Below are 24957 nucleotides of genomic sequence, written 5' to 3'. Positions count from 1 at the left end.
CCATGGATATCGATCCGTCTGTTACAGGCCACTATTTTTAGGGCCGGGGCTGGTGGTGCGAAACAGGGCATTGTTATTGTCCTCGTCGAGAGTCTAAGTTGTCCAGAGAAGCGAGGTTTCCTCGTCTTCAGCAGCCAGCATACTGATGTGTAACGGTTGGTACGTCAAATCTGGACCTGCTTTTACTCTATACGGCTCTTCCAGGAGCCAAACGATATACAGATGCCTCCCAGACATAGTAGTTGGTCCCTAAATCATCTGAAAGGGAAATACATGACTGACATTATCGTTTACGAGACTCGGCTGTACTTGATCTCCGCTCTGGCTATAACCTGTACGGGTGTTGTGAATAAGCTTTGAAACGGAAGCTCTGCGGAAGGGAATTTAATCATAGGAGTGGTACAAAAACACACTTTTACACCCACCATACCCCTAAGACAAGGAGGAAGGCAGAAACAGGGATCGGCTAGACAGACAAGGCCAGGTAAATATGACAGTAAGTTCATACAAGCCGGACAGGGTCAAACAAGCATATGTAGATAGAGCTCCCTCTGATCAGGGAGAGATTAAATTTCTCCGGGCTGCCCTCAGTTTGACCATGGTTGGCTGTCTGTGCCCGACAAGCGGGCACGCTATAAGATAATGACGAACCGGGTGCCTACTTAACGCTAGCTATCAGTGAGATGGAAGCTTCCGTGGCCGTCCATGCAAAGCTTTACACGGATCAAACAGCCACGAAACGCGACGTCGGTGCTACGTCTCCCCCGAGCTCGGTAGAGTGGGCACTTGGAATGCGCATCGCGGTTCGGTATGCTTGGAACCGAGCAGTGTGCCTATAATCCCGAAAGGGGTCCTGGCCTCAAAGATATGTCCTAGTTCTAGAGGAGGCATTCACGGAGATACAAGACACACGCGTTCCTGCATGGCTTCTCCAATCTCAAATTTCCATAGGAGATACAGATGTTGATGAATTCTTTGCTTGTTGTCGAAGAGAGGGACGAAGCGTTCGCATATAGAGAGGTGTCTTTGCCGATTAGTTGACATAATTACCAGCGAATGTTGCATGCTAAGTGGTGTTTTCTCTCAGCGGGTGCTTTCAGCGTTGAAGAAGTGTGCCAAAATGGTGTATTCCAGAGAAAACCGCTTGCAGTGTCTTAACGGTTGCTTCATTGGCGTCGACTTTCCCACCCCCGGGGTTTCTTGATCCAGGGCACCCCATTATATCTTACAAGGCTAGCGCGGATAGAGACTCTACTGCAGGAAATACGGCTTTCTCTGTTGATCATGTGCCGTGGAACGAATATCTCGAGAGCGATACAGTAAACGAAAGGACCTAGGCTCAATGTCTCGTCATGCCGCCTTCGATGCGGTTGCCAACGGCTACTCTGTCGTTCTCGGATCGACAACTGGTTCGATTTCTTAGCAGATGGGAAAAAGATATGGCCTCTCACCATGACTACCCCATGGATCTTCTCCAACTGCCGTATTACGCAACAGCCCTATGCATTAACTGACGTTATCGAGTGGAGAGCGGACAGCAGACCAGGGGGAAAGGCGTGGCGCCGCACATAGACGAAATCCGTGATTAGAGGCTAGGCTATGTATTGCCACGGAACGTCAAATGGTTGCCCCAGGAGTGGAAGCCACTAGATAGATCGATCTCTAACACGTCCGGATCACGGTCGCCGAGAGGGACCAGATGGTCGAATGTGATGCCGCAGTAGTCGGTGTGTCCCATACATTATCTAATATGCAAGCTTGGCAACCTCCGGGCCGGCCGACTGCGGAAACACTAGGGACAAGGGATCAGTATGCCATGATATCTCGGAAAAGGCAACTACGGACCCTCGGCCTTGATTTTCAGAGGCTTTTCCAGCGGCAAGGATGAAGAGCTGGAAAGCGTGAGAGAGTTGCTAGTGCAACGCGGGATATGAAGCCCGAATGCCATGGAGATCAAGGGAATCACTGGATCGAGCGGACTTGGATCAACTGGGAGATTGCGTCTTCTGTACGGACCTGCATCTTTTCTTCTAGTCGACACTGACACCATGAGTCTTCTTCGAGCACAATCCAGGACAACCCGCAGAAAGGACACTTGACGAGGATTCTGAAGGCTTTATTGCCTGCGAAGATAGCCTGATTGATATAGCAGGATGCTCAATAGTCTAGAGTTGAGGATGAGAGAGTAGGATAAGAAAGTAGGAGAAGGAAGTAGGATAGACAACCGATGTATGATGCAGTCCAGGCTACAAGAACAGAAAGAAGATGTGACGGCGTGCCGACTATCGCGGTGAACGACATGTGGTTCGTCAGGCATACATTGACTGCGGGTAATCATCTGCGGCTGTGAAACCAGCCCCTCGGCGCCAAGAGTTCGATTGGACACAAGATGCTGATAGCGCCCCAGCACCCCGCAATCCCAGCTTTCCCTCTGCCACGCCAATTCACCATGAGCCTCTTGGACCTCCCTGATGAGATTCTTGCCGCGGTTGCGGAGCAGCTCGTCCCCGAACTGCCCGTAGCTCTCGGTTCCTACAAAGACGAGTTTGATAATTACCCGTTCCAGAGCGGTCGCCTGGCGCTGCTCTCTCTCGTCCAGGCCAACCGGCGGCTCAATGCCATTGTCACTCACTATCTCTACCATACTATCTGCATCGGCGACCTCAAGATCCTGTTTAAACTACTCAGAACCTTCATCCGGGCCCCTCACCTTGCAGCCCATGTGCGGGTCCTCGCCGTTGTCGCGTCCCTCTTTGACACCCTGGATGACCCTACGGAGTCCAACGCTGAGCCCATGTTCGCCAACATCACGGTCAGCTCTAGCATATACAGCCACCTAGAACGATGCTTTGGCGAGTTCGAACAGCCATGCGAGATAATCTGGAGCAAATATGATGCCTACGTGGAATCGAACTGTGCACTAGTGCTATGCCTCACCACCAATCTCCATACTCTTTATATGCATTGCCCAAATTGGAATGTTGGGTCGTACGATGACCTGATGGACATCTTCCAGAGTTATCACAACGAAGGGGTGGTCGACTTCCTGCCGCGTCTTTCGCGGCTGTGTCTTATCGCGGACCCGGAGGTTTCAAACCCTCTCCTCCCGGACGAGACGCCACAGGTGTATATGGGCTCCGGGGGGATCAAGCGCCTGGAGCTTTTTGGAGCTAATCTGTTCCAAGAGGACGTCGGGTTCTTGGCCGATGCATGGCGGGACGTCGAAACCATACACATAGAATACGCATGCACGACAGGTGCTTGGTGGTATCGCTTCTGTAACGAAGCTCGTCCGAGATTGAAGGATATCGACGTCTCTATATCGCCCTACTTCGCTGAACGGGGGGACGGAGGAGCTTCCGGATTTAATGAAGCACTGCAGCTCTGCACCGACACGCTCAAGCACCTTCGTCTCGGCATCGACGTAATGCCGCACTATATGTCCCACCTCGGGCCAGCCAAACGGCTCTCATGCCTCACCTCTATGAAAACGCTCAGCGATCTCGAGGTCTCGGTGACGGTTCTCTTCAAGTCACCTACGGCGATGCGGAGGGGGGACATTTGCGACACCCTACCGCCGTCGCTAGAACGGCTGCGTTTGAGCGAAGAGATAGTATGGGGACCGTGGTCAGATACCGGTGGTACCGAGCTACAGGTTCCAGATGAAGAGTACACCGAACTCATAAAGGGAGCCTTGTTGCAACTCGCGTTCGACAGCTCGAGCCGACTGCCCCGACTGGAAGCGGTGCACGCCACAGTGAACAACTGGCACTGGAATGGGGGAGGGCCAGAGTTCGATGCGATTTCCACGGTAGAGAGGTGTGGTTCTACCACGACCGTGAGCTTTGCTCCGAAGCAAAGCCGGAAGCTGAGCGCATCAAGGTCTTAGCATACTAAGTTTCCTGTCTCATTTCTTTGTTCTGCGTGATATACTTGTCCCTCCCTTTTACATTTTTGGGGACGCGAGATTCCTGGAATATCTCCAGCTGCTATGTTGATACAGGGAGTTAGCTCTGGTCTCGATTAGATATTAATAAGAAGCAGAACGATTATATCAATGACATCGTCCCTAGACAATAAGTTAGCCACCAACCTCGCCATAGAGCAGGCGGTCTCGGGTTGGTTACGTAAGTCCCTGTGGCTACGGTGGATAGGGACTGTGCGCGGAAGGACAGCTCAGTAATCACCCAAAAGCTTCATCAGGACAAGAAGGAATATGCCCGCGCTTGACGGAGATTGGGGTTGCGGGGCACGTAGCATTGTACGAGCCAGCATTGGGTGAAGTGGATTGAGCCGGTGAAGCTGATCAGCATTTCCCTACATGTTAATTCTATCAAGCAACTCTCTTTGAATTGCAGCCCTCCACTAAGTATCAGAATATACAATAGGGTGTCCCTGCCCGGTTGCTCCCACAACATCATAGGTCTTGTAACCCTAGACCCGTGATAGAGGAAGTATGGCCTGGTCACCGTGGGCGAGGCGCAACAATACGGCGCGCGAGGCTCGGGATCTTATAAGGCCTCTTGCCCCGTTCTGATGCCTTAGGCGGCAGTTATCGATTTTCATCATTGCCATGGCGGCCACGGGTTCGCCGTGTCTACTACATCAGTCATAGTAGATCTCCTTGGTATTAGTACGTATGGCTCCTTCATGTAAGCCCGTGTATCCATGTCTGGGCTCATCCTCCGATCATCCGGTTGCATATATGACATGTCATGGAGTGCTGACGTTTAATGTCCAAAGCCGAAAGACCATCATGATCTACCGCGTCCACGTCGGCACCGGCTTCGACCAACCTCTCGAATATTGCGAGGCTTTGCTCCTGGGCCGCCCAGTGCAACGCCGTCTGGCCGTCAGCATCCCGCATGTTGACATCAGCCCAGCCACGCTTGATCATCAAGTCGACTATCCTGTAGCAGCCCATGGCGCACGCTGAGATGAAAATAGGAAGGCTGCCGTCACCACTTCGCCCGGGGAGCCCCAGTGGGAAGACTGTTGCTTCGGTATTGACGTCGGCGCCCAGGTCGACGAGCGCCTCAAAGGCTTCGGCGGCATCATTGTCCAGTGCAGCAGTGAGGTACGTAGAGCCAGAATCATCATCATCCTCTGGGTCCATACCACAACCGATGATCAGCTCGCGCACCGTGCTAGCAAAGTTGGCTTCGACGGCGCAGTGCAGCGCGTTGCCGTACCAGTTGCACATGTATGGATCTGCTCCTCGCTGCATGAGGAGCCTCAGCATATCAACGTGGCCGTTTGCTGCTGCGTGGATGACTGCAGTGGATCCTTTCTTCGACGCAACGTTGACGCCGAAAACGCCCGCGTCGAGAAGCCTCTTGGCCGTCTGGAGCAGCCCGTGGCGACAGGCATGATGGAGCGGGGTGAAGCTGAGACACTCCTCTGCATTCCAATAATCATCTCTGTAGCCCATGAGGTACTGCCGCACCTGGTTGGCCATGGCCATGGCGCTTGTCGAGGCGAAGAAGTCGGCGAGCGTGGCTTGTACTTCTTTATCGTCCTCAGATGGCTTGACATGTTTACCCCAGCACTGAACAGCGTATGATAAGAAGGGATACCGGTTGATGTGTGAAATAATTTCGTCCTCTGTTTCCCACGGCCCTGCACTAAAGTCTTCCAGCATGATGTATCGTAGACACTTGACGGCGAAGACGGCCTTCGCGCGAGGGAACAGGTGGTGGTCGTTCTGAAGGAGGTACTCGTTGACTGAGTAGTGAGAGGTGCGGACGTCTCCGGTCCTCGCATCGATCGTGATGAGCCCCTGGCAGCACTCGAGAAGCATCTTCTCCGTTGGGCGGTACTTGGCGTGGACACGTGTGCGGTCCGGATGCATTGCCAGAAGGTCGCTGAGCTCTTGGACAGTGATTGGTCTCGCCGCGTGAACGATATACATCAGAGTCGCGATGCCTATGCGGCTTCTGCTTGCGGGTAACCCCTGGATTCGCCTGATGGTCTGTTCAAATGCATCGGTTAGGTTGTGGGACAGGTTGTTCAGACTGTCCTCCATCTCGCCCAAGGTAGGCTCTTTCGAGATGGTGCGGAGTTGCAAAACTGGGAGTAGGAACCTATGGCGACGTCAGCGGGTTCCTACTATGCATGCAGCGCGAGGAATAGAGAGCGGTCCCTCACATTCCATTTGCGCCTTGAACGAGCTTTTCTATCAGGCGCTTGGCAAACGCCTCATCCGCCATCTCATATATGCCCTTGCGGACGAGCTCTTGGTGAAGATAGAGTCTGATATCTTCGTCTCGGGCCGCTATGTTGAGACGGAGGCAATTTGTAAGTGCAGCACTGATCTCCCGGGTATGCGGACGGCTCGTGATGAGTAGCCGAAACCCCCGTATCCTGCTCAACTCGCGGAGAGCTTGCAGGAAGGTGGCTCTGTGTTCCGCGTCGCACTCATCGAGAGCATCGACGACCAGGTAGACCCGCCCCAGTTCCTTGATAAGCTCCGCGATCAGCCTCTCGCATTCGAACCGTGGAAGACCTCCCTGCGGACGAGCGCTCTCGTACGCGCTCAACACAGCCTTGGGAATTGTCGGCAACCGCTCGAGGAGCTGCCGGAGCACGCATGCCAATACCGTTGACGGAGAGTGCGAAGACTGGTCCTGATGGTCAAAGTAATAGTAGGCGACCGGCCGCCGGGTGTCTGCTTCCAGACTTGAAAGACTGTCTATGAGGATGGAGCTGTGCTTGTCAGCTTCATAGTGATCTGCATAGTCAAGGTGGTTGGTAGAGCATACACCAGGTTTGTTTTCCCGGAGCCTTGGATCCCACGGCACCAAAGCACACCGGTCTCGTCGGAGCCGTCCCGCCATCTGGTGTATTCTGGACAGTGTAGTATCCAGTTTCCGGTGTCCCTAGCCCTAGACGCCTGGAGCGCTTGATGCTTCTGGAAATAGTTGGTTGTCGAGATCCAATCCAGTATGTTCTCCCGCTGGTTCCGTGCCAGTGAGTTCTCAAGCATGACCGTCTGCCCCTTTACTGTGTCATGTATCGTGGCTGTGGCCTCCTCGAGGGATCGGATGGCCTTGAACTGCGCCAATTGCTGTCCCAGCAACTTCAGGACGTCGTCAGCAGTTTGTGACAAAAGCCTGCATCCGTCAACGGAAAGGGCAAAGTGCATCCAAGTCGTGAAGCGACGGAGTTCTTCGAGTGTCTTCTGATGCTCTTCCTGGCTGAGTGGCCACAGGAACCGGCTTCTCATTTTACCGTCTTCTTGTCCCAACTTTTTGCAAAGGGAGCGCAGTTTTGCTTCGCAGGCGCCGTGGCACACAAGCAGAGCCGAAGTCTGGCGGAATCTGAGACTGCTTCCGGCGATGGCATCGTGTTTGAGGAACTGTTGTAAGTTGTTGACATTCAACTGCAATGCCTCGAGCTCGTTGGTGAGCGCTGCTATCGAGTCCTTTGCGGTAATAACCTTGTCCGTGTACGCCTTCGCGCTGCTGATCGCTTTTGCAATCAACGGTAAGAGGCCAGCAATGCCAAGAGCAAGGGATACCGGATCCATAACTCAGACTGCAAAGTGGCGATATGCTGCTTGATCTACGAGTTAGATCAGGAGCGGGAGGGTTACTGCTCATTTCTGTACTACATATGTTGATTTCATGTCGTGGTGGTCGTGGACCGTGAGACCGTGGCTGTGATTGCCTGCCTGACACACGTGATCTGGCGGCCTCCTGCATGCATTAAAACTGCGCCACCAGCTGATAAACACCTGGGAATTTGAATAAGCGGGATGGTCGCGAGAATGAGATGGCCCCCTAAAACTTATTATCGGTCGGGCATTTATACGGTACTAGTATGGTTGCCGGAAATGAGCTTAAAGTCAACGACCAATTTAACCCACCACCGCTGTTTGATCAACCAGCCTGATTTTTCCAGTGGGAGCGCCTGATTGTTGCTTCTAACAGTACACAGTCTCCGCACAGAGCAATATCCAGGTCAATCGCAAAATACTGATACTTTCATCTTAATCTAATAGATAGGTAAGACTGTGAATTTCATTTCAAGACCCAAGCCTGTTATGCGAATGCTGTCTGTGGCAGTAGCCAGCTAATTAATTGGAGGGCGCCCTCCGACACCTTTTTCGTCAAGCCAGCCTTATCTGTACAAGCCACTTCTGCAACACGCCGTTCAGGTTGTTCCGATGCGAATGTCCCTACTAAGTATAATAGATAGTATGAAACCTAGGCTCTAGGAGTTTCTTACCTAGATCAAAGCCTTCTATTTTGTATTATTTAAAGTACTCTCACTATATCCCTGTAGCTGATACACTTTCTCCTCCTTCAGGCCTATGGTGCTCAACGCAACCACCTAGATAGCCCGGCGGAGATCTGACCCCATAGCTATGGCCCCACTGGACCACCTAGTAGCTTCGTACCCCGCTCAGCTTCCCATAGCCCCGGCTGTGCCCCCCGACAACTCCTTATCTGCTCGCACCTCGTGTCTTGACCTCATGGGTTGTCACTAAACCATGCGAGACTAGTAATAAAGAACTGTGCGAGAACCTGGAGTTGAAATACCAAAACCGTACTTGGCTCAGTTTCCTCGACGGGTGCCTGCACACTGTGCCTTCGAAATTGAGGAGTATGTTACCTGGCTCCCCATCATGCATATATCGAGGTATTATTGCTAATGGTACGGCATTTATAGTGTTGGGGCTTCCTAAACCGCTCGAACAAAGTGGGCGAGGTTGGTTTTATTAGGTCGAGGTTACACGCAGGAAATCAACTCTCGTTTCTCTGTTCCCTTCGGGCGCTCTGCTTGTAGCTGGCCGAGCTCAGAGGAGGCTGTTAATGCTTCCAAGACCTCCTTAGCACTCTCGAATTCTACATTCCAGCACTTCTGTATCACCGGACCCGCTATGTTGCCCACAAGAGAAGGGAACTCCTCCCGCGCATACCTCGCCTCCACCTCCTTATCCTCGAGTCCCTGGAACGGCCGCTCCTACGCTGTGATTTCGTAGATCGTTGATACCAACGCGAAGAGCTCTCATATAACTGGCATCCGATCGCTAAATCGTCTCCCGCGCAAAGGCAGCTCGTATCTGCTCTCTTCGCAAAACGTCGGCTTGAATTCGCGGCCTTGGGGGAGCAGCGCGCCAAAATCGCCCAGCTTGACACGGAATCCGTCAAAGAGAAACAGATCTCGACAGCTCATATCACAGTGCTGCACACCCTTGGCGTGGAAGTGAGCGACGCCCGTTGCGACGTCGAGAGCCATCCACAACAGGGTCCGCAGTGGAGGCGGCTGATGAGGATGCTCGGCAATGAACTGCCGAACGCAGCCCAGCGGAACGAACCAAGCGGAGCGAGTGGACGCCGGCGCAGTGCTGTTCGAGGCCGAAACACTTGAGGATCTGTGGGTGGCCACCGAGGTGCGCATAGATGGCGGGCTCCCTTGCCAGATCGTCCTCGCAGTCATCTCGGCCGATTGTAGTATTACCACCTCGCCAGACCTGGTGGCCCTTCAGGACGGTCTTGTTGTCGGTTGTCGTCACGTAGCTTGTAGCTCCGAGGCCGACCAATTGGCAATAAGGCATCGAAGAAACTGCTGGTGTTTGTAAAAAGCGGATCACAGCTTAGAGAAAATGGGGCTGGCCATTAACTTACGTTGATTCGTGAATTCCCCCTCTAGCATCCCTAATAGGAAACCGGGTTGCAAGCGAAGAAAATGCGAAGTGGTGGTAAGCAGAACACCACAAGAAAGGAGGAAAGACGAGCTGGAAGAGACTCTGAGGTGTACCCAAGCAAAGCAATGTTGTGGGCAGCGGCAGAAACACGGTGTAATTTCTATCTTCTCTTGTTGCGAAGGGGTACTCCGTGTCTGTGTCTGGAAGATAGATGTTTTCCCTCGGCTTTCTACGGGGGAGTTAGATATCGAATGCCACCACCCCGCAGGGGCATATTGCAACCATTCTGGTGACCATTCTACAAGTGTACCAAACTTAGGGGAAAAGGAAAAAAAAAAAAAAAAAAAAATGCGAAAGGAATTATTCTAGCAGTGAGTTCTTCTGCCCAGTCAAGGGCGGTTAGTCCGGTAGCCGGGTGCCAAGCCAGGGGTTGTGACTTGGCCCTTGGCCGAGGGTCGCCGAGGCCTCTATCGGAACCAGCCCTTTACCTAATCCCATTCTCCTATTATATCAATCTCTAAACCTAAGCATTGAAACACTAGTAGATTAAGCTCTATACAATATTTCTAGGACAAGGGTATCAGGTAAAGACCGGTGATGCTCCCCAAGAGTACTTCAAAAATGACTTGACTCGGTCACCACCTCGAAGCTCATCGCTATAAAAATTTATACTACAAGGGAATAAGAAGCAGAAATGCGGAAGAAGAGAAGGGAACCAAGAAAGGTTAGGAGTTTTTACCTGAGTTGTATTCTTAACTCCTTATTCCTTCTTTCTCCCCCCCCCTGTTTTGTTCCTAGCTTGATTATAGAGTTTCTTCAGCGAATCAGATGTACAATTGGCGTCATCATTTACGAACACCAACCCATCCGCCCAATCCAAGGTTGACCAGACGACCAAGCTCAGTCGAGCCGTCCTCTCGGATGCCATGTTCTTCGGCATCACGGAGGATCGTGTCGATATACTCACCTGCCGCTGAATGGTGAAGGATGTGAGCGATGGCGCAGTGGAGAGCGAGCAGCCGACGCGAGGGCCGGTCAATAGTGCGGTCCTTGGCAACGTAGAGCGCTCGAGTGATGGGGAGAAGCGGGTCTCGCACAATGTGGCGCGGGAGGAATGAGTCGATGCGATACGTGTGATCATCATCGAGAGGTACAAAAAACACTCGAAAATCACCAAACAGCTGACGATAGAAGTGGGTCAGAGTGAGCGCGTTCCGGGCCGGTCGATCTCAACGCCTTCAATAAGATGAGCGACGCCCATGTCAAACATATTCAGGATGGCCAGTGCGGCTTCTCTAGAAGAGCTCTAAAAGACCAACCAGCGTGGTTAACTACCCAGCATCGATTTGCTCTGGTCTCCGCAGGAGTATAGATGTCTGACTTACTAACTGAGAATCGGGTCCGGGTTTTATCAAAGAGTGCGGAAGGATATGGGCTACCTCGAGGGAGTCCGTTAAATTGGTATCGTCTTTCAGTAACTGCTTGTCGTCGTCTTCAGCGACGTCGCCGTGGGTCTCGAACCGCCTCACCGCTTCGCCGAGGTCGAATTTGCGCGTAATCATGCAGCGGTGGCGATCACGGATAAGGCAGTTTGCCCAGAGAGCCGAGAGGCGCTCCGGTGTTCTGACAAGTCCCTGCGGCAGCGCGGCTCCTTGCGCCCTCAGGACGGCGGAGTGGTACGCGGGCGATGGTTGGGGAGTCTTCTTAGTCGAGGCTTTCACTAGATATTTGAATCAGGTGATTAGCCGAGAAGGCAATAGCAGATTAGTATTAGCCTTACAGGGCAAGAAGAAGTTGTCTATCAGGTACTCTGCAAAGCCGAATAAGGCGGAGCGGAGGTCGGCCTCGATAGCCTTGTCTTCAAACTCTACATCGCGGTCGCGCGCCAGATGGTCGACATCTAGTGAGAGTGTCACAGAGCAGAAGAAGGTGCAGAGAAAGACGTCTTGAGATTCCTCAGAGCGCGCTTGTTCGTAGGTGAGCCGGACCAGGAGAGGGCGATTGTATTGGTTGCCGCGGCTGTTACTTGTGATCTGCCTGTTGTCCCCCGTGCCCATAGCCTCCAGCTCGAAGTGTTGCACAATATGGTAGAACTTCCGCCTTGCATGCGCCCGTTGGTCTGGGCCGAGCGGCACCGTGCTGGAAAGGTCAATGATGCCCTCCAACGATGGCTTGTGGCGATGCAGGGATGAGGGCTGTGAAGGACTTGCTCTGTCGAGTGGCACATCCATCGCCTTAGAAGAGGATTGAGGGACGAAAATTACGCTGTCAACCAAGCGCTCTGAGTCTTCAGCCGATTATCGAGTAGAGAAAGGGAAGAAAGTGACATAAAGTGCACGAAATGTACTATCCTTAGTTAGGTTCCTGAACACAGCTATGAGCGGGTGTGTGCTAAGTCTTTAATCTGTCGCTGTACCGTAGAACGTTTCCTGCCAGCTGAAGAATGTGTACGACCCACATATACATGCGCATCAGCCGTGTGCTGCGGCGGTATCCGTACATGCGATGGCATTGGTCAGCCGAATGCGGCTGGCCATCCCTGCCTCCTGGATGAGTCCTGATCAGAGAGTAGTGCATCGCATTCAGTGTGTGGCATTGCAACCAGTTATGCCGGCTCAGGGTCAGACGGCTGGCGTCATCGGTCTCCTCCACCCAGGGTACAATAAACCAACCAATGTCCTCTTCCGCATGCCACGGGTCGACCCTGATCCCTCCACCTGCGACAGGCTGCGATTTTGGCGTCCACCATCGAACTGCACTGTCAGCAAGCCAAATCGTTGCCAACAACGCTTTCGATGGGTTCCTTGCCCTTGACGCGGCCGGCGCGGAGCGCGTCGACGCGTCAGTCCCGCTCGATGGTGTACTTATGGCCAACGAATATTACTTTATTGTCCCAGGCAGCCGCATAAGTAGGTGAAGTTCCTTTCCATCCTCTCCTCGCGCCTCTATCGTTGCCCGGTCATGATCAGGCCCCTAGTACTACCCACTCCCGCAGTCTCTACTGACGGTTTCGCTCACGAATGTAGCCAGGTACCCTATCGTCCCGTCTTTCCGCGGCTGGCAGTTCCCGCACGGCCGTATCCCGGATTTCTGGCCGCAGCTCGACCAAACCCTGCCTTCTATATCGCCTTCCTCCCTGCTCTGCGCCGTAACGGGATACAGCTGGGCCGTACAGCGCGCGCATCTTGTCCCGAGTAACGAGCGGGCCTGGTTTGCGTGCAATGGCATGAACAGGTACGGCGTCGGTGCGGTCGTCGACATCGATGACCCGGCCAACCGCATCCCGTTAAAGGCCGACGTCCACATGTGCCTGGATGCCTGGACCTTTGTGCCGACGCCTAAGATTCCCGGGGCGCTGTCGACCACGGGTTTTCAAGGAGCAGGAGCCAACCCGGCCCCGGACTCCATGCCGTCCCCCACTGGTGGTACGCAGCAACAGCAGCAGCAGGTCGAGTACGCGGTGCACATACTCGCCGGCGCAGACCCCACGTTCTCGCGCCTGCACCACGACGCTCGCCTGCCCCTCTGGCGGCTCGCCAGCTCCTCGCGCGAGTTCCTTTACGCGCGCTTCGCTCTTAACGTCTTAATGGCTGTCAAGGCGTTCGTGACGGCCGGCCAGCGTCAGCGGGTAGTCCGTTTTATGGTTGTCGAGTATGACCGCGGGTCGGAGCTTGTGGAGGACGATCTTCATGGGCCGGCTTTGTTCGCTCTCTACGGGGCCGGGAAGTCTTGGAGCGCGAACCCGCCCAAGCGCAGGCGGGGAAAGGGGAGCGGCGCCAGTGGCAGCAAGGGCGGAGTAGGAGGGCGACCGAAGCTCTGAAGACGAAGGGTAAGATGACGAGGGCGTATGGGAAAGGTACGTACGCGACATAGAAGAAGAGCAACGCGGGCGGCCGCGTAAGAGGGCGAGGCGGGGCCCGGATTCTGTGGAGGACGAGATGGACTTACCGCTCCCCCCCGCTCCCGATGGGCCATAGCGAAGTGGGAAAGCAGGCCCAGGACCTGCCGAACGAGTACGGGCGGTCATCGCGACGCGTCAATCTTGGCAATGCTGTGGAAGCCGTTTCGTCACAAGCCCCCGCTTGTGTCGGCGCCAACGCGGAGACCTTCAATTTGAATCAGTCTCGTCACCTTCTCGGGAATAGCGCTTCGGCGTCTTCTGATCCCTCTGCTGGTTCGAACGGCACTACTGAAGGGTTTTTAGATGACGGCGGTGGCAGCGCTGTCCCGGATTGTAGCTGAGAGTTCTGGCTGGCTATCCCCGCTGAACCGTCTAAGCTGTACCTTGAGCTGGGCACGACAGTCCGCGAAGCTATGCTATTGTTTGGGCACGCGGTCACTATATCGACAAGAACTATGAAAATTACCTTATCATGCGAACGACCGCGCCGAGAGGAATGGGAGTGCTAGGAGACCGGAATGGAGCCCAAGGCCAGGTCGCCGGCAGGAAAGATGGGTTCAAGATGTTCCCGGAGACCCTAGGTACACTGTGTTTCTTTAACCCTGCTAAAATGATATTGCACCCTGAATTCCCTTGCAGCGTTCCCCCCGACCCGTAAGCCGTTAAGCGAGTCATACTGTTGAGTGCGAAACTACAATGGAAGAATCCGCGCTCGCCTTTGACCTTTCTGCCCTAGTTCTGTCCATCTATTCCTCCACCTTCTCCATCACCACCACGGCGATTCGGCTGTCTTTGGGCTCTTCCCCCGTGCCATCGCACCATGTACACTTGAACCCAGAAGCTAATATGCCCGAGCCTTTACAACGCATACACTCTCCCATCTCTGTTCCAAGTGAGGATTGGTATTGACAGCAAAGGCAAACTGAAAACATGTTAGCAGAATAGATCTCATAATTGATAGACCGGTCGACGTATGCAGAGAGAAGCCGGCGGGAATGACGGACCAGCTTTGTCAGAATTTAATGCTCTTTTATGTCACACCATGCGTTGTCGGTGAGAACCGACCTTGATTAGCGCAAAGCGCGGTGATCCATCTTCCGTGCACCGATCAGCTGACGGTTGAGATTCACATGTGAAGCGGCCCATGCCCACCGTTTGTTGGTCCTCAACCAAAGCACTCCATTCCCACTATCCGCAGAATACAAACCCAGAATACGCGCCGACAAGTTCGAATGGAGTGCCAAACTTGCTCTCAGATGTTCCCAAGAGCTGGTGCTTTGCATAAGCATATTGGATTCTTCCAGGTCTGTGGTGCGCAGTTAAATTTGTTGCGGAATCTGACACATCGCAGTCCCAGGTCCAGTACCATGTACGCGAGCTGGTGAAGTGTTTGGCACATGCGAGTCAACAATCTAGCGGCGGCGGCGGCGGCAACATTGACGACACCGGCAGTGTTGACGATGATAGGGACAGCGATTCAGATAATGATATAGAAGAACAAGCGGATGATAACAATGAGGAGGAAGATGGTGCAGATGACGACTTACATTGCCCGCTACAAATCTGTGAGCAGAGGGAGCAATTCGAGTCAATGAGGGACCTGAGACGGCATTTCGCAACCCGTATGGCTCCCTTTCCGTGTTGATGAGACGTGTTACTGAAGATGCCTATAGATATCTCGTGTCACGAGGTCTGCTCGTCATGCCAGCGCACCTTTGATCGGGCAAGCATATACCTTCATCACAATTGCAAGAAGCGCAAGAACGGCCATAAGGGCCAAGGGAATCCAAGCCAAGCCGTGCTGCGACGACGAAAAATACTCGGAGAGATGGTGGCAAGAGAGTTAAGAAGGGCAAGAAAATCGAACGACCACCCGAGGCAGACGCGAACCAAAACCATTGTCATAAGCGGTGCAGAGCAGAAGCAGACGGTGTTGTCTTCGCAACAGGGACGGATTCAAGTGACAGGCCGGTCAGATGCATCAATGGGGCGATGCCACCTCGTTCTATATCCCATCACCCCCAAACGACAACAGGACTAGAAGCTAGGTCCTCACTCCCAGACAATGTTCTCCCATCAGCGTCCTACAATGACGACACTCTTTCCAACGAGCTTGTCACGGCGCCGACAGTTAACACTCTGGGGACGTCGCATAGCCATGCCCCCCGGGGTCTATCAACGGCGCTTCCTAGCGCCCCGATTACACAACTTCCCTTCTCAGATGCAGATTATGGGTTCAAGGCGCCAATCATGTATTCGGACACGGTCTCCAGGTCTAATGTACCCTCCATGTATCTAATTGATGAATCGAGGACACTGGCTATGTATTCGGATACGTTTTCTGGGGCAACGGCGGGGGCCTTGAATCCCGGTACGGTTTTTGGCGCAAGGGCACCAGTCATGTATTCCGATACGATATTTGGTGCAAGGGCGCCGGTCATGTCTTCGGGTACGGTCTTCGGATTAACGTCATGTCAAGATGAGGGTTCCCTTCATGCTCCACACGAAAGTCAACCGGGCTGAGGAGTAAGGTACTTGGGTCACTTTGAGACGCTATCAACTGCAAACTTCACCCCTATGGTTGGGCTCCGCATTTCGGCAACCTTTTGCTCCGCACCATCACCTCCGGGGAATTTCTTTGCTGGCCAGCGTGCAAGTTCTTTCTCTGATGCGAAAACGAAAAATATGACGTAGCCCTTGAGTCTCCTCCAGCTCAGTGGTGCATCACAAATGAGCCTATGATATCTATTAGCATACCCGTATGGGGAAAAAAAAAAAAAAAAAAAAAAGGTCAGTGATCATACAAGCCACCCTTTTCTAGCGCAACGTCGATGGATTTGCAATCCCTGAGAGGAGCGTGTGGCAATTCTAGCAAGCCATTCGAAGCCCACCAGCCCTTGATAGGAAGCCGGTTTGAGCCGCCCTTGATCACCATATTCAACTCTGGACTGCACAGTCCAACCGCAACACCTTTCAGCTTGGGGTCTAGCCCGGTCATAAAGGCGTAGAAGTGATTCGATTCGGTTCGGTATAGTTCGTAAATTCCAAGGCCCGACCACGGGAAAAGTGCCTCCAGAACATGCCGAACACGCTAACGACGTATTAGATGGGCCGAGCAGAAGCGCATTCTCACTTACTGTGTCGTCCAGGACGTTTTGTTTGCAGAAGTCGAGACCGTCCGCCGACTCGATTGGAAAACCATTCCTCCGCATCTCTTGGACCCGTTCTCCGATCACTGGATCTTCAACAAAATAAACCGCATCTTCGGCAAACAATCTCCGAACATCGGCCGCTGATAGTTAGGTTATTGAATCCATGGGCGGGATAAGCACAATGCATTTGTTGTAAGATTGTAGGGGTCAAGCTGGGTTGCGGATGCGAGGGGTAACTTGATATGATGGTGGGGTCCTTTGTCGGAGCCCGACATAGCACACTGCATACGCCCGGTTTTGTCATTCCAAGTACGGCTAGGGACTTGGCGAACCGTTTTTCCGTTTCTACAGTAAGGTAATTAAGGTGCTGAGTATATAATGCACAGTACTATCACCCAAAGTTCCAGCGGGCGCGTTTTCAGACAGTTCTTGAGCATAACTGTAAATTTCCAAGCCCCGCCCAACTTCTAATAGGTTCTACAACTTCTCCAAGTTATCATCCACCGCTACAGACCAGAAGTGCAACCGACCCTCGCAAAAGCAGGTCTTCAACTCAGATTGATTACTAGCTCCTTCACCATCTACATTGTTATTGGGCTTGCATTCTTTGCATTCTTTACATTCCCGGCACCGATGGTGTTGCTTTGGTATAGTATCGTTCACGACAGTTGCAACTTTGTGTTATGGAAGGCTTCGGGCTAGGAGCTTATTCTCATGCCCCGCACCATGTTTATGGTCAGAGGTGGTTACTCTTCTCTTCAGCAGAGCTTACCCAGCAGCATTTCCACCAAACAGCGCGTTGAGCCTGTCGTTGTTGGCTCGGTCGGCGATATATCGGTCCTGGAGCTACATAATCATTCTTAGCAGCTGGCATTATAGGGTGGAGCCAGGCATTTCACAGAACGTGCATGTCTCGCTCGGTGTCTTGGCCCCCAAAAATTGCAGGGGGATGGTGAGTTAGTGCTGGAGAAGTCACATCGGTAAAAGCTTGAAGTTTAGAACCATCACCTGGGCTGGTCTCCTCAGAGGCTCGGTCCAAGCAGTGTTTCTCTCGGCTGCGGTTCCCCGCTTGTAGTATAACGGGAGAGTTAGGAGGATTGACCATAGGCTCCTTGTGCTGCCTGCACTGAGTGCTTAAATTCAACCGAGGGAAGCGTAATTCAAACACGGCCGGCCAACAAGAGCCGGGCGGAGGGAGAAGTTCATTGTTTTAGCCAATTAGTAACGGGATGTTAAATTGCTGAGCGTTGGATCAGCATAACAATATCCGCCGGAGGGAGAGGTACCGGCAGGATCGTAACTCGCAAATAGGACGTTGGGTTGCTACTTCGTTGGCGTCAGGCCAGCATAAATATTCTCAGCGTCTGCGAGAATTCTCACCAAATATGGAAGAGAATGCGACCATAGTATATAGCAGGCAGACCAATGGAGCTATCGCTCCAGGACTGCAGTCGAGGGTAAAAGAGAATACAACTCCGCTATATTAACTACCAATCTTCTTGTACCACAAGCACATGTGACATATCCTTAGTGATAACATGGTGACTCGCAACGCGGTTATGGGGACCTAGAACTACTTATGGTCCGTGTGAACCTGGTGGAAGGCGGGTAATATATGGGCTCGAGTTTAAATCGGAGCTAACCCCCCTCCTCTGGGTTCCAATCGCACTGCAAATATACCAGACGCCACCATGAAACCGTATGTAGTGGCACTTCTTAGCGCCATCCTGGCACCAGGAGCAGTCGGCCATCGTAAGTTGCCAAGAGGCCAAGAACCTGGTCACCTAGGCACTGCCTCTACACAGATTTTACGTTACAAACTAACTTGGCACCTTTCGTCAAGAGATCCACGGGATTCTCCTCGTCAATGGCACTGCATCTCCGGAATGGAAATACGTCCGGTAACGTCGAACCCAAACGAACTACTCCCCGTCCTTGCATCATATTAACAATCTAAAACTCAGCGATGTAGCCGGAGCCAGCAATCGTGAGCCCCTGTACGAGGGAGACGAGTACGAAAAAACGATCCCACAGATGGACATACACAACTCGAACATCACCTGCGGTAGGAATGCGTTCGATGCTGCCAACAAAACCGAGACGGCCACTGTGCTGGCTGGTTCTGAGGTCGGGTTCCGAGTCTCCCACGACAACACGGGGCGAGAGGGTGCCAGATTTGTCCATTTTGGTCCCGCCCAGATCTATCTATCGCGGGCTCCCAATGATGATTTGGAGAGTTACCGAGGTGACGGGGATTGGTTCAAGATTGCCTACGCGGGCCCGGTTTCGAACGATGAGTGGTTTCTATTTCCAAAGGCCGGACCTAGGCTGAGTGAAGTAAGTGTTCCATGTTTGCTAGCCCATTTCGTCCCTAAACGCGCTGGACAGAGAAATGGTTAACTAGAAGGTAATCAAACCAGTTCAACTTTACCATCCCAAAGACGACACCCCCAGGTAGGTACCTTATGCGCATCGAGCACTTCTGGCCAACCTCATACGACAACTACACCCAGTGGTTCATCAACTGCGCCCATGTGAACATTATCGGCCCCGGTGGGGGAATACCAACGGGATTTGCCAAGTTTCCAGGTACATATGAGATCGATCATCCAGGTAAGCAAACTTCCCCTTCTTCATGGAAAATTAATTACAAAAGCACAGCGCTATGGGACGCTTGAGCTGACACGCTGTCTGTTCATCGTTTTAGGCCTTCGTATACCAATGAACCATAGTGTCATCAGCGGTCTCAAACCGGAAGAGATGGCATTGCTGGAATACAAAGCCCCAGGCCCACCGGTATGGATGGGTTAAAACTGGTCTACAAGTTCTCGCTCCAGGCGTATCCTTCGAAAGGGCTTGTTGGAATTCGGCAAGTCACAGTGCGGGCCTGGTTCTCTATCTCCATACAGATTTGGCTTGACATGAGAAGACAGGGGTGAATTTGAACTCGACTTGAATACAGTCAAATCCATTCAAATTTGTTCAGACTACGAATGACGGCTCGCCGTCCCAACTCCTAGTCGAGCAACTACCCTGCCCCAAGACACCCGTTTTGACAGCCAATCCTGAAGGGCCGTCCTTGTTGTTTTGGTAACGAGTGCTTTGCTCAGACTCTTACCTCGTAGGCTTCTGACGACGAGTACTAAACTCCAAATCTGTTCATCCGTTACCCGCGTCAGAGCTCCTGATACCTGTCAGGGGCAATTCCTCAGAACGCCGAAAAAGACGGGCTTGCGATTCACCGAGGATTTGTAGACGAGTCTATCGTGGTGAGAAGCCTCTAATTATTGTAACAGCAGACTCATCCTTAGAGGTCCGGAACTGAGTTCCCGTGAGTGGTCCTCACGGAGTTCTAATGTACTCTGATCCGTGGTGTCATCCATCATCAGTCGACCAGTCTTCCGATCCTGCGTGCACATCACATGACAATACCAATCAGCAAGCAGGGGTCCTTCTGAAGGTGCAATTCCGCAGTCCTTGCAGCGCCATTGGTGTTGCAACTTGCATACAGAGGTTGCAGACCTAGTACTACTCCCTTAGGCTACTATCATCTCTGCCGAGCTTAACTTGTCATTCACCATACTCGTCCACCTTTTATCACACTATCACTTCCTTTCTTTTTCTTTTTTTTTTTTTTTTGTTTGGGGGGGGGGGGGGGGGGGGGTTGTTCTTCGGAACGGGGCCGCCCGCTGAATGGTGAGCACCATTTGCGCAAGCAGTGTCGAGAGCAAGGCAATTGGATTTTGTATGTGGGAATAAGTACCACCAGGATTTCAATCCGCAAGCTGTGGCAAGGAACTGAGCTAGTCGGTTATACACATCACGGGAGCATGTTGGAGGAGATAGCATGCTATATCGGATTAGGTAGTAGGATATGCTGGATATCTTACTTTTGTTCCCTGTATTACTCTATCGTTGACAGTCTTCGCAGCGTTTCTGATTATACTGGCCAAAGTGGGCACATTTGACAATACATCAAAACGAAGCTATTGGCTGGTATTTGTATGGATCTCATATCGATATCTTTGGCGGTCTCGTTCCAGCGGCTCTAGTCGCCCCTCATCCCTCATTACTGAAACTTTAAAAACACTGTGGCTCCGCCTTCCGAATAGGAGCATTCACTGGAATGGGATTCCCCCAGCCTAGTCAGTGCTACCGCCCAGTGGGAGACCCTCTACATTCTTACAACACTCAGCATCAGAAAACTCCTTTCCCTGCCTGCTGAGTCCAATCAAGAAGTTCTCTGGCTCAATACCGCGAAGGGAGACGCAGCCTTCGAATGGATGTGTTCTATGGGATTTAATAGATAGCCTAGTCGATGATGAGCAGAATGTCTTGAGCGAGAACGCTCAGCTTCAGTAGTTGAGCAGATCCTTGAGCGACAGGCGGAGGAGGGTTGGACGAACACGTAGTAATCGTTCCCCTGCCCATACCGGAGCACCCACGGGATCCCAATCCTAGCGTCCGACACCCCGTATATCTCCTTTTTGCCTCGGAGTATATCGGGTTCTTGACTGATCTCCGATTGGTAAGGGCCGCCATAAAGCTCACATACGTTCGAGATGATCACGACTGTACCCTGAGGTGAGAAGGATCAGGTACATATGGGGCAATGTCTGGTGGGGTGGGCATTTGGTGCGATCTCCGCGCGCTGACGCACGACGTTTTTGGCCTCATCGCTCAAGGATTTGTTCAACTACTGTGGCCGAGGATTTTCGGTCAAGGCCGTTCACGAGTGTCAATGCCTCATTTACTTGAACTGAATGACGTTTGGTACACTCGGTAGTAATTCGGGTCAATAATGGCATACCACGGCCATGCTGCCAGCTGACGTTTTATAACCCTGCTCCCTGGAGGCGCCTCAAATACAAAGTTCAGCCCGATTTTGGTACTTTCCTTCTGCATGCCAGAAACTTTCTCTACCAATGCTTCTGAGAAGGGAAGGACTATTTTAGCCCAGTTGGCGATTACTTCGTCTACCGCAAATAGAAACGTGATTGCATATCCTTGCTTGATTTCGAGACCGAGCTGCGAGTCAAAGATCACCCTGTAACGTTTAGAACGCAATAACGTGATAGGTATAATGCTGTAACTTACAAGCCGCCGTCTGGGAAGTCTTTTTGTATAGGCTTAGAGCCGACACGATCCAACTCAGAACGAGGTATCTCAAACAAGGAGCGTTTACCCCTCGAGGTAGCCAAATCATGACGGTGCGAGCCGACGTAGTACGCCACTTGCGATCCCCTAGCCCACAGATGGACTCCCAGAACACGCCGACCGGCCTTTGGGCCGCCCCTCCTAAAGCATTCGACGTGATCAGGGAACTCCTCGTATCTCAGCCAGTGACCGAGACTACACTTGTCGAAAGAGGTTTCGAGGATAGATTGTATACGCTAAACCTATTAGACATTCACCACGATATAAAGCGTCTTGGCTCCTTACCTCATCAAAGGCAAATTGTTTGCAGAAATTCAAGCCATATTCGTGAAATATGGGAAGCCCCTCTCCTCCATCTCCGCGATACGGTCCTCAACAAGTGAATCATCCAGAGCAAAGAAGCCCTGCTGGAGGAGAGACTTCTCTGCTACATCCAATGCGAACGTTGTTGTTGACGCCATCGGAGACTGCGTTGTTGTGACGTTGACGCCCGAAAGCGACAATGCGGAGCATCGAGGGTGTCTTGCGGGGCTTAAAGAACAAGCGTTTCCCCCCAAACACCAAACTCCTCCGACCAATAGTTAGTGATTCGAGTACTTCCGGCGCCTCGAAAAGATCATGTAACATAATCATCCCAAAGAGGCATTGCCGTTGGGCATTGTCTGTATCGCATACATTGCCTGCATTGCCGCCTGCCATATTATGTTGAAGCTCCATCCCGCCAACTCTCCTCGGTTCGCCTACATTATGAGCTACTTCGGGGCTCAAACTTCGGGTATTTTGAGCTTTAGAGATAAGCGCGGTACTGGTAACAAGTGGGCTCCGACTTAACCCATTCAGTGGATGAACGACTGTCGGTTCTCTTCGGTATCTTTAGCGTGTCGACTCGCGGAGGTTATGGATTTGCCTTGCTTTCTGGATGATCAGCAGAGATGCTTTCCCAGACAGACTGATGCGGGTTTGACCACTTCGGCCATAACATTCGTATCGCTTTGTTTCTAAATCTCCATTTAGAGCATTAATGAAGGATCGGATCGATTCCTCAAGAGCCATATTATGAATACGGTGACGGCACCTGAGTTTCCCACGGATCATACCGCGATATCATTGCTGGATTTTCCTAGGGACCAAAGATAGGAGATACAAAAGTTCAAGTCATGCATATTAAACACTATCTTGAGAGCTCTGCAATCGACCTGCCGCGCAAGAAACTCCCACCAACGGAAAGCTTGGGAGCCTAGAATTTGCTGATTCTCAGAGTAGATGTGACTGACTACGGACTAAATAAGCCTTGGGATCTGCTACAAAACCCAATATGTTCGAACGGTGTTCTTGGTTTTCCTTCTGCCACTGCGGCGTAGAAGTGGACCCAGGCGCCTCCGGTTGCTAAGGTTGCAGCTGCATAAAGTAGGATCAAGACGTATTTAAAGAGAGAAACCTACCGGGTCTGTTTCCTCTATTGATAGGCCTGGCTAGTCCAGACCTACACTTTCAAATGCCACTCAAACACCTTCCGGAACACCTCCTTTCCATTACCTACCATTGTCTCCCCATGGCACGGCACGATCGTCTCAAAATCCCACCCGTCAATCCTCCGCATACTCTCATTAAACCCCTTCCGATCCTTCCGACTAATCGCATGCCAGATAAACCTCTTCATCCCGGTCGCCTCCCCACGCGTCGTCTGCAAGTTCTCAAACAGCCTTCCCAGCAAGCCCAACTTCGGCCTCGCCTCCACCGGCACGCGCGAGTACTGCTCCTCGGCCGGCAAGTTGAATATCAGGTCCGCCTGGATCAGCACCTTGTCGGGCTTGTACAGAAACACGAGCTCCCTGTTCGGGTGGGCGTGCACGTACTCGACCTCAAAGTCGGCGTCGAAATCCTCCCCGATCTTGGCGCGCTCGCCCCTGATTTGCGCCTCCTTGGTGATGACCGCTGCAAACGGCTCTTTCCCGATCATGGGATCGCCCCGCGTCTTTTGCCGCTTCTGGGGGAGCCCCTCTGGGCCGACGAGCTTGGCGTCCGGGTAGGCGGCCGCCCACTGGGACAGGAAGATGTGGTGCTCGATGTCGGTGGCGACGATGTACCGTACGTCGCCGCCTAGCGAGGCCACCTTGGCTTTGGTGGCTTCTGTGAGGGCGACGGGAGAGAAGACGGCGAGGCTGCCCGAGGTGAGGCGGACTGAGTTGTTAGTTTGGGTTTGGTTAGAGAATGAATGGACGCTAGGTAGCGCCAAGAGGTGAGTGACATACCAAGTGTGCCCCGGCCGCCGATAGGGAGCCGTCCAACGCGGAGGAATGGGACTGAGAATGTCACGACGTTGGGCGTGAGGTCCCGAATGACCATTACATCATCCGGGTTTGGCGGGATGAGTTTGGACGACATGATTTCTTCGTTGCGAACCTTCTTGAGAGATAGTGAAATGAATGTGGCGGCTGTGGCACTTAGAAGTAGGGTGCTGGTGATGAGCCTTTTATTTGGCGATGAACTGCGATGCCGCGTATTGAGTACCGTCTTGAGGGGCGCAGTCTTGCGATAGTTCGAGAGTATTCTGAGTAAGCGGACTGAGCGCTGGGTGGAGGGGCCGTTTTTGGCATTAGTATCTGGAGCACAGTCCCGCTCGGTACGCCTTTGTCAAGGATAACGAGGGTGCCAGAATGGCATTTACCCAAGGCCGGCTACCAATATATCAAGCGACTTACAAGGCTGTGGTTGCGTTGAAATGGTGCCACCGGCGATCCCGTCAGCCTCGGCATGCTGGCACAAGCTTGGCTCCTTTCCTCGGCAATGGGTGATGAACGGAACTTTGGGAGTTGCCTCATAAATCGATAAAGAACCCGACAGCAATCACGGCTTACCCATTGCCGTGTTGTGGAATGTGAAACTGCAACCCCGGCGCCCCGAATCCTGGATGCGACAGCGTATGTAGCAGACTCAGGTATACGGGAATACGCGCTCTGATGTGAGCGAGCCGCAGGCGAATGACATCATCGAATTGTGTGCTTCCAGCTCGCCGCGCCAACCTCATCTCGACGCTGCATAGCCCCCTGGAAATGAAAACATGATCTCGTATGTCCCGTTACGGAAGTTGATGC

At 52.5% G+C, this 24957-nt stretch overlaps 5 protein-coding genes across 5 annotated transcripts; 2 read left to right on the top strand and 3 right to left on the bottom strand.

Moving 5' to 3' along the window:
* Positions 1 to 2449: 2449 nt before the first annotated feature.
* On the top strand, positions 2450 to 3889 carry MFIFM68171_02484 (uncharacterized protein; the record flags this gene model as incomplete). Its single annotated transcript, XM_071057906.1, has 1 exon — positions 2450 to 3889. One exon carries the CDS (start codon positions 2450 to 2452, stop codon positions 3887 to 3889), a length of 1440 nt encoding a protein of 479 aa, XP_070914007.1.
* Positions 3890 to 4678: 789 nt separating this feature from the next.
* MFIFM68171_02483 (uncharacterized protein) lies at positions 4679 to 7528 on the bottom strand (the record flags this gene model as incomplete). Its single annotated transcript, XM_071057905.1, has 3 exons — positions 4679 to 6083; positions 6148 to 6705; positions 6762 to 7528. 3 exons carry the CDS (start codon positions 7526 to 7528, stop codon positions 4679 to 4681), a joined length of 2730 nt encoding a protein of 909 aa, XP_070914006.1.
* Positions 7529 to 10850: 3322 nt separating this feature from the next.
* MFIFM68171_02482 (uncharacterized protein) lies at positions 10851 to 11883 on the bottom strand (the record flags this gene model as incomplete). The annotated part of the gene is made up of 3 exons (XM_071057904.1): positions 10851 to 10958; positions 11038 to 11372; positions 11433 to 11883. The coding sequence occupies 3 exons, from the start codon at positions 11881 to 11883 to the stop codon at positions 10851 to 10853; spliced, it is 894 nt and encodes a 297-aa protein (XP_070914005.1).
* Positions 11884 to 12326: 443 nt separating this feature from the next.
* Positions 12327 to 13472, top strand: MFIFM68171_02481 (uncharacterized protein; the record flags this gene model as incomplete). Its single annotated transcript, XM_071057903.1, has 2 exons — positions 12327 to 12561; positions 12679 to 13472. The coding sequence occupies 2 exons, from the start codon at positions 12327 to 12329 to the stop codon at positions 13470 to 13472; spliced, it is 1029 nt and encodes a 342-aa protein (XP_070914004.1).
* Positions 13473 to 23345: 9873 nt separating this feature from the next.
* On the bottom strand, positions 23346 to 24247 carry MFIFM68171_02480 (uncharacterized protein; the record flags this gene model as incomplete). Its single annotated transcript, XM_071057902.1, has 2 exons — positions 23346 to 24043; positions 24115 to 24247. 2 exons carry the CDS (start codon positions 24245 to 24247, stop codon positions 23346 to 23348), a joined length of 831 nt encoding a protein of 276 aa, XP_070914003.1.
* Positions 24248 to 24957: the final 710 nt, after the last annotated feature.

The sequence above is a fragment of the Madurella fahalii genome (assembly GCF_045866475.1).
Source record: "Madurella fahalii IFM 68171 DNA, scaffold_1, whole genome shotgun sequence".
Classification (NCBI taxonomy): domain Eukaryota; kingdom Fungi; phylum Ascomycota; class Sordariomycetes; order Sordariales; genus Madurella; species Madurella fahalii.
This window is presented reverse-complemented; position numbering and strand designations above follow the sequence as displayed.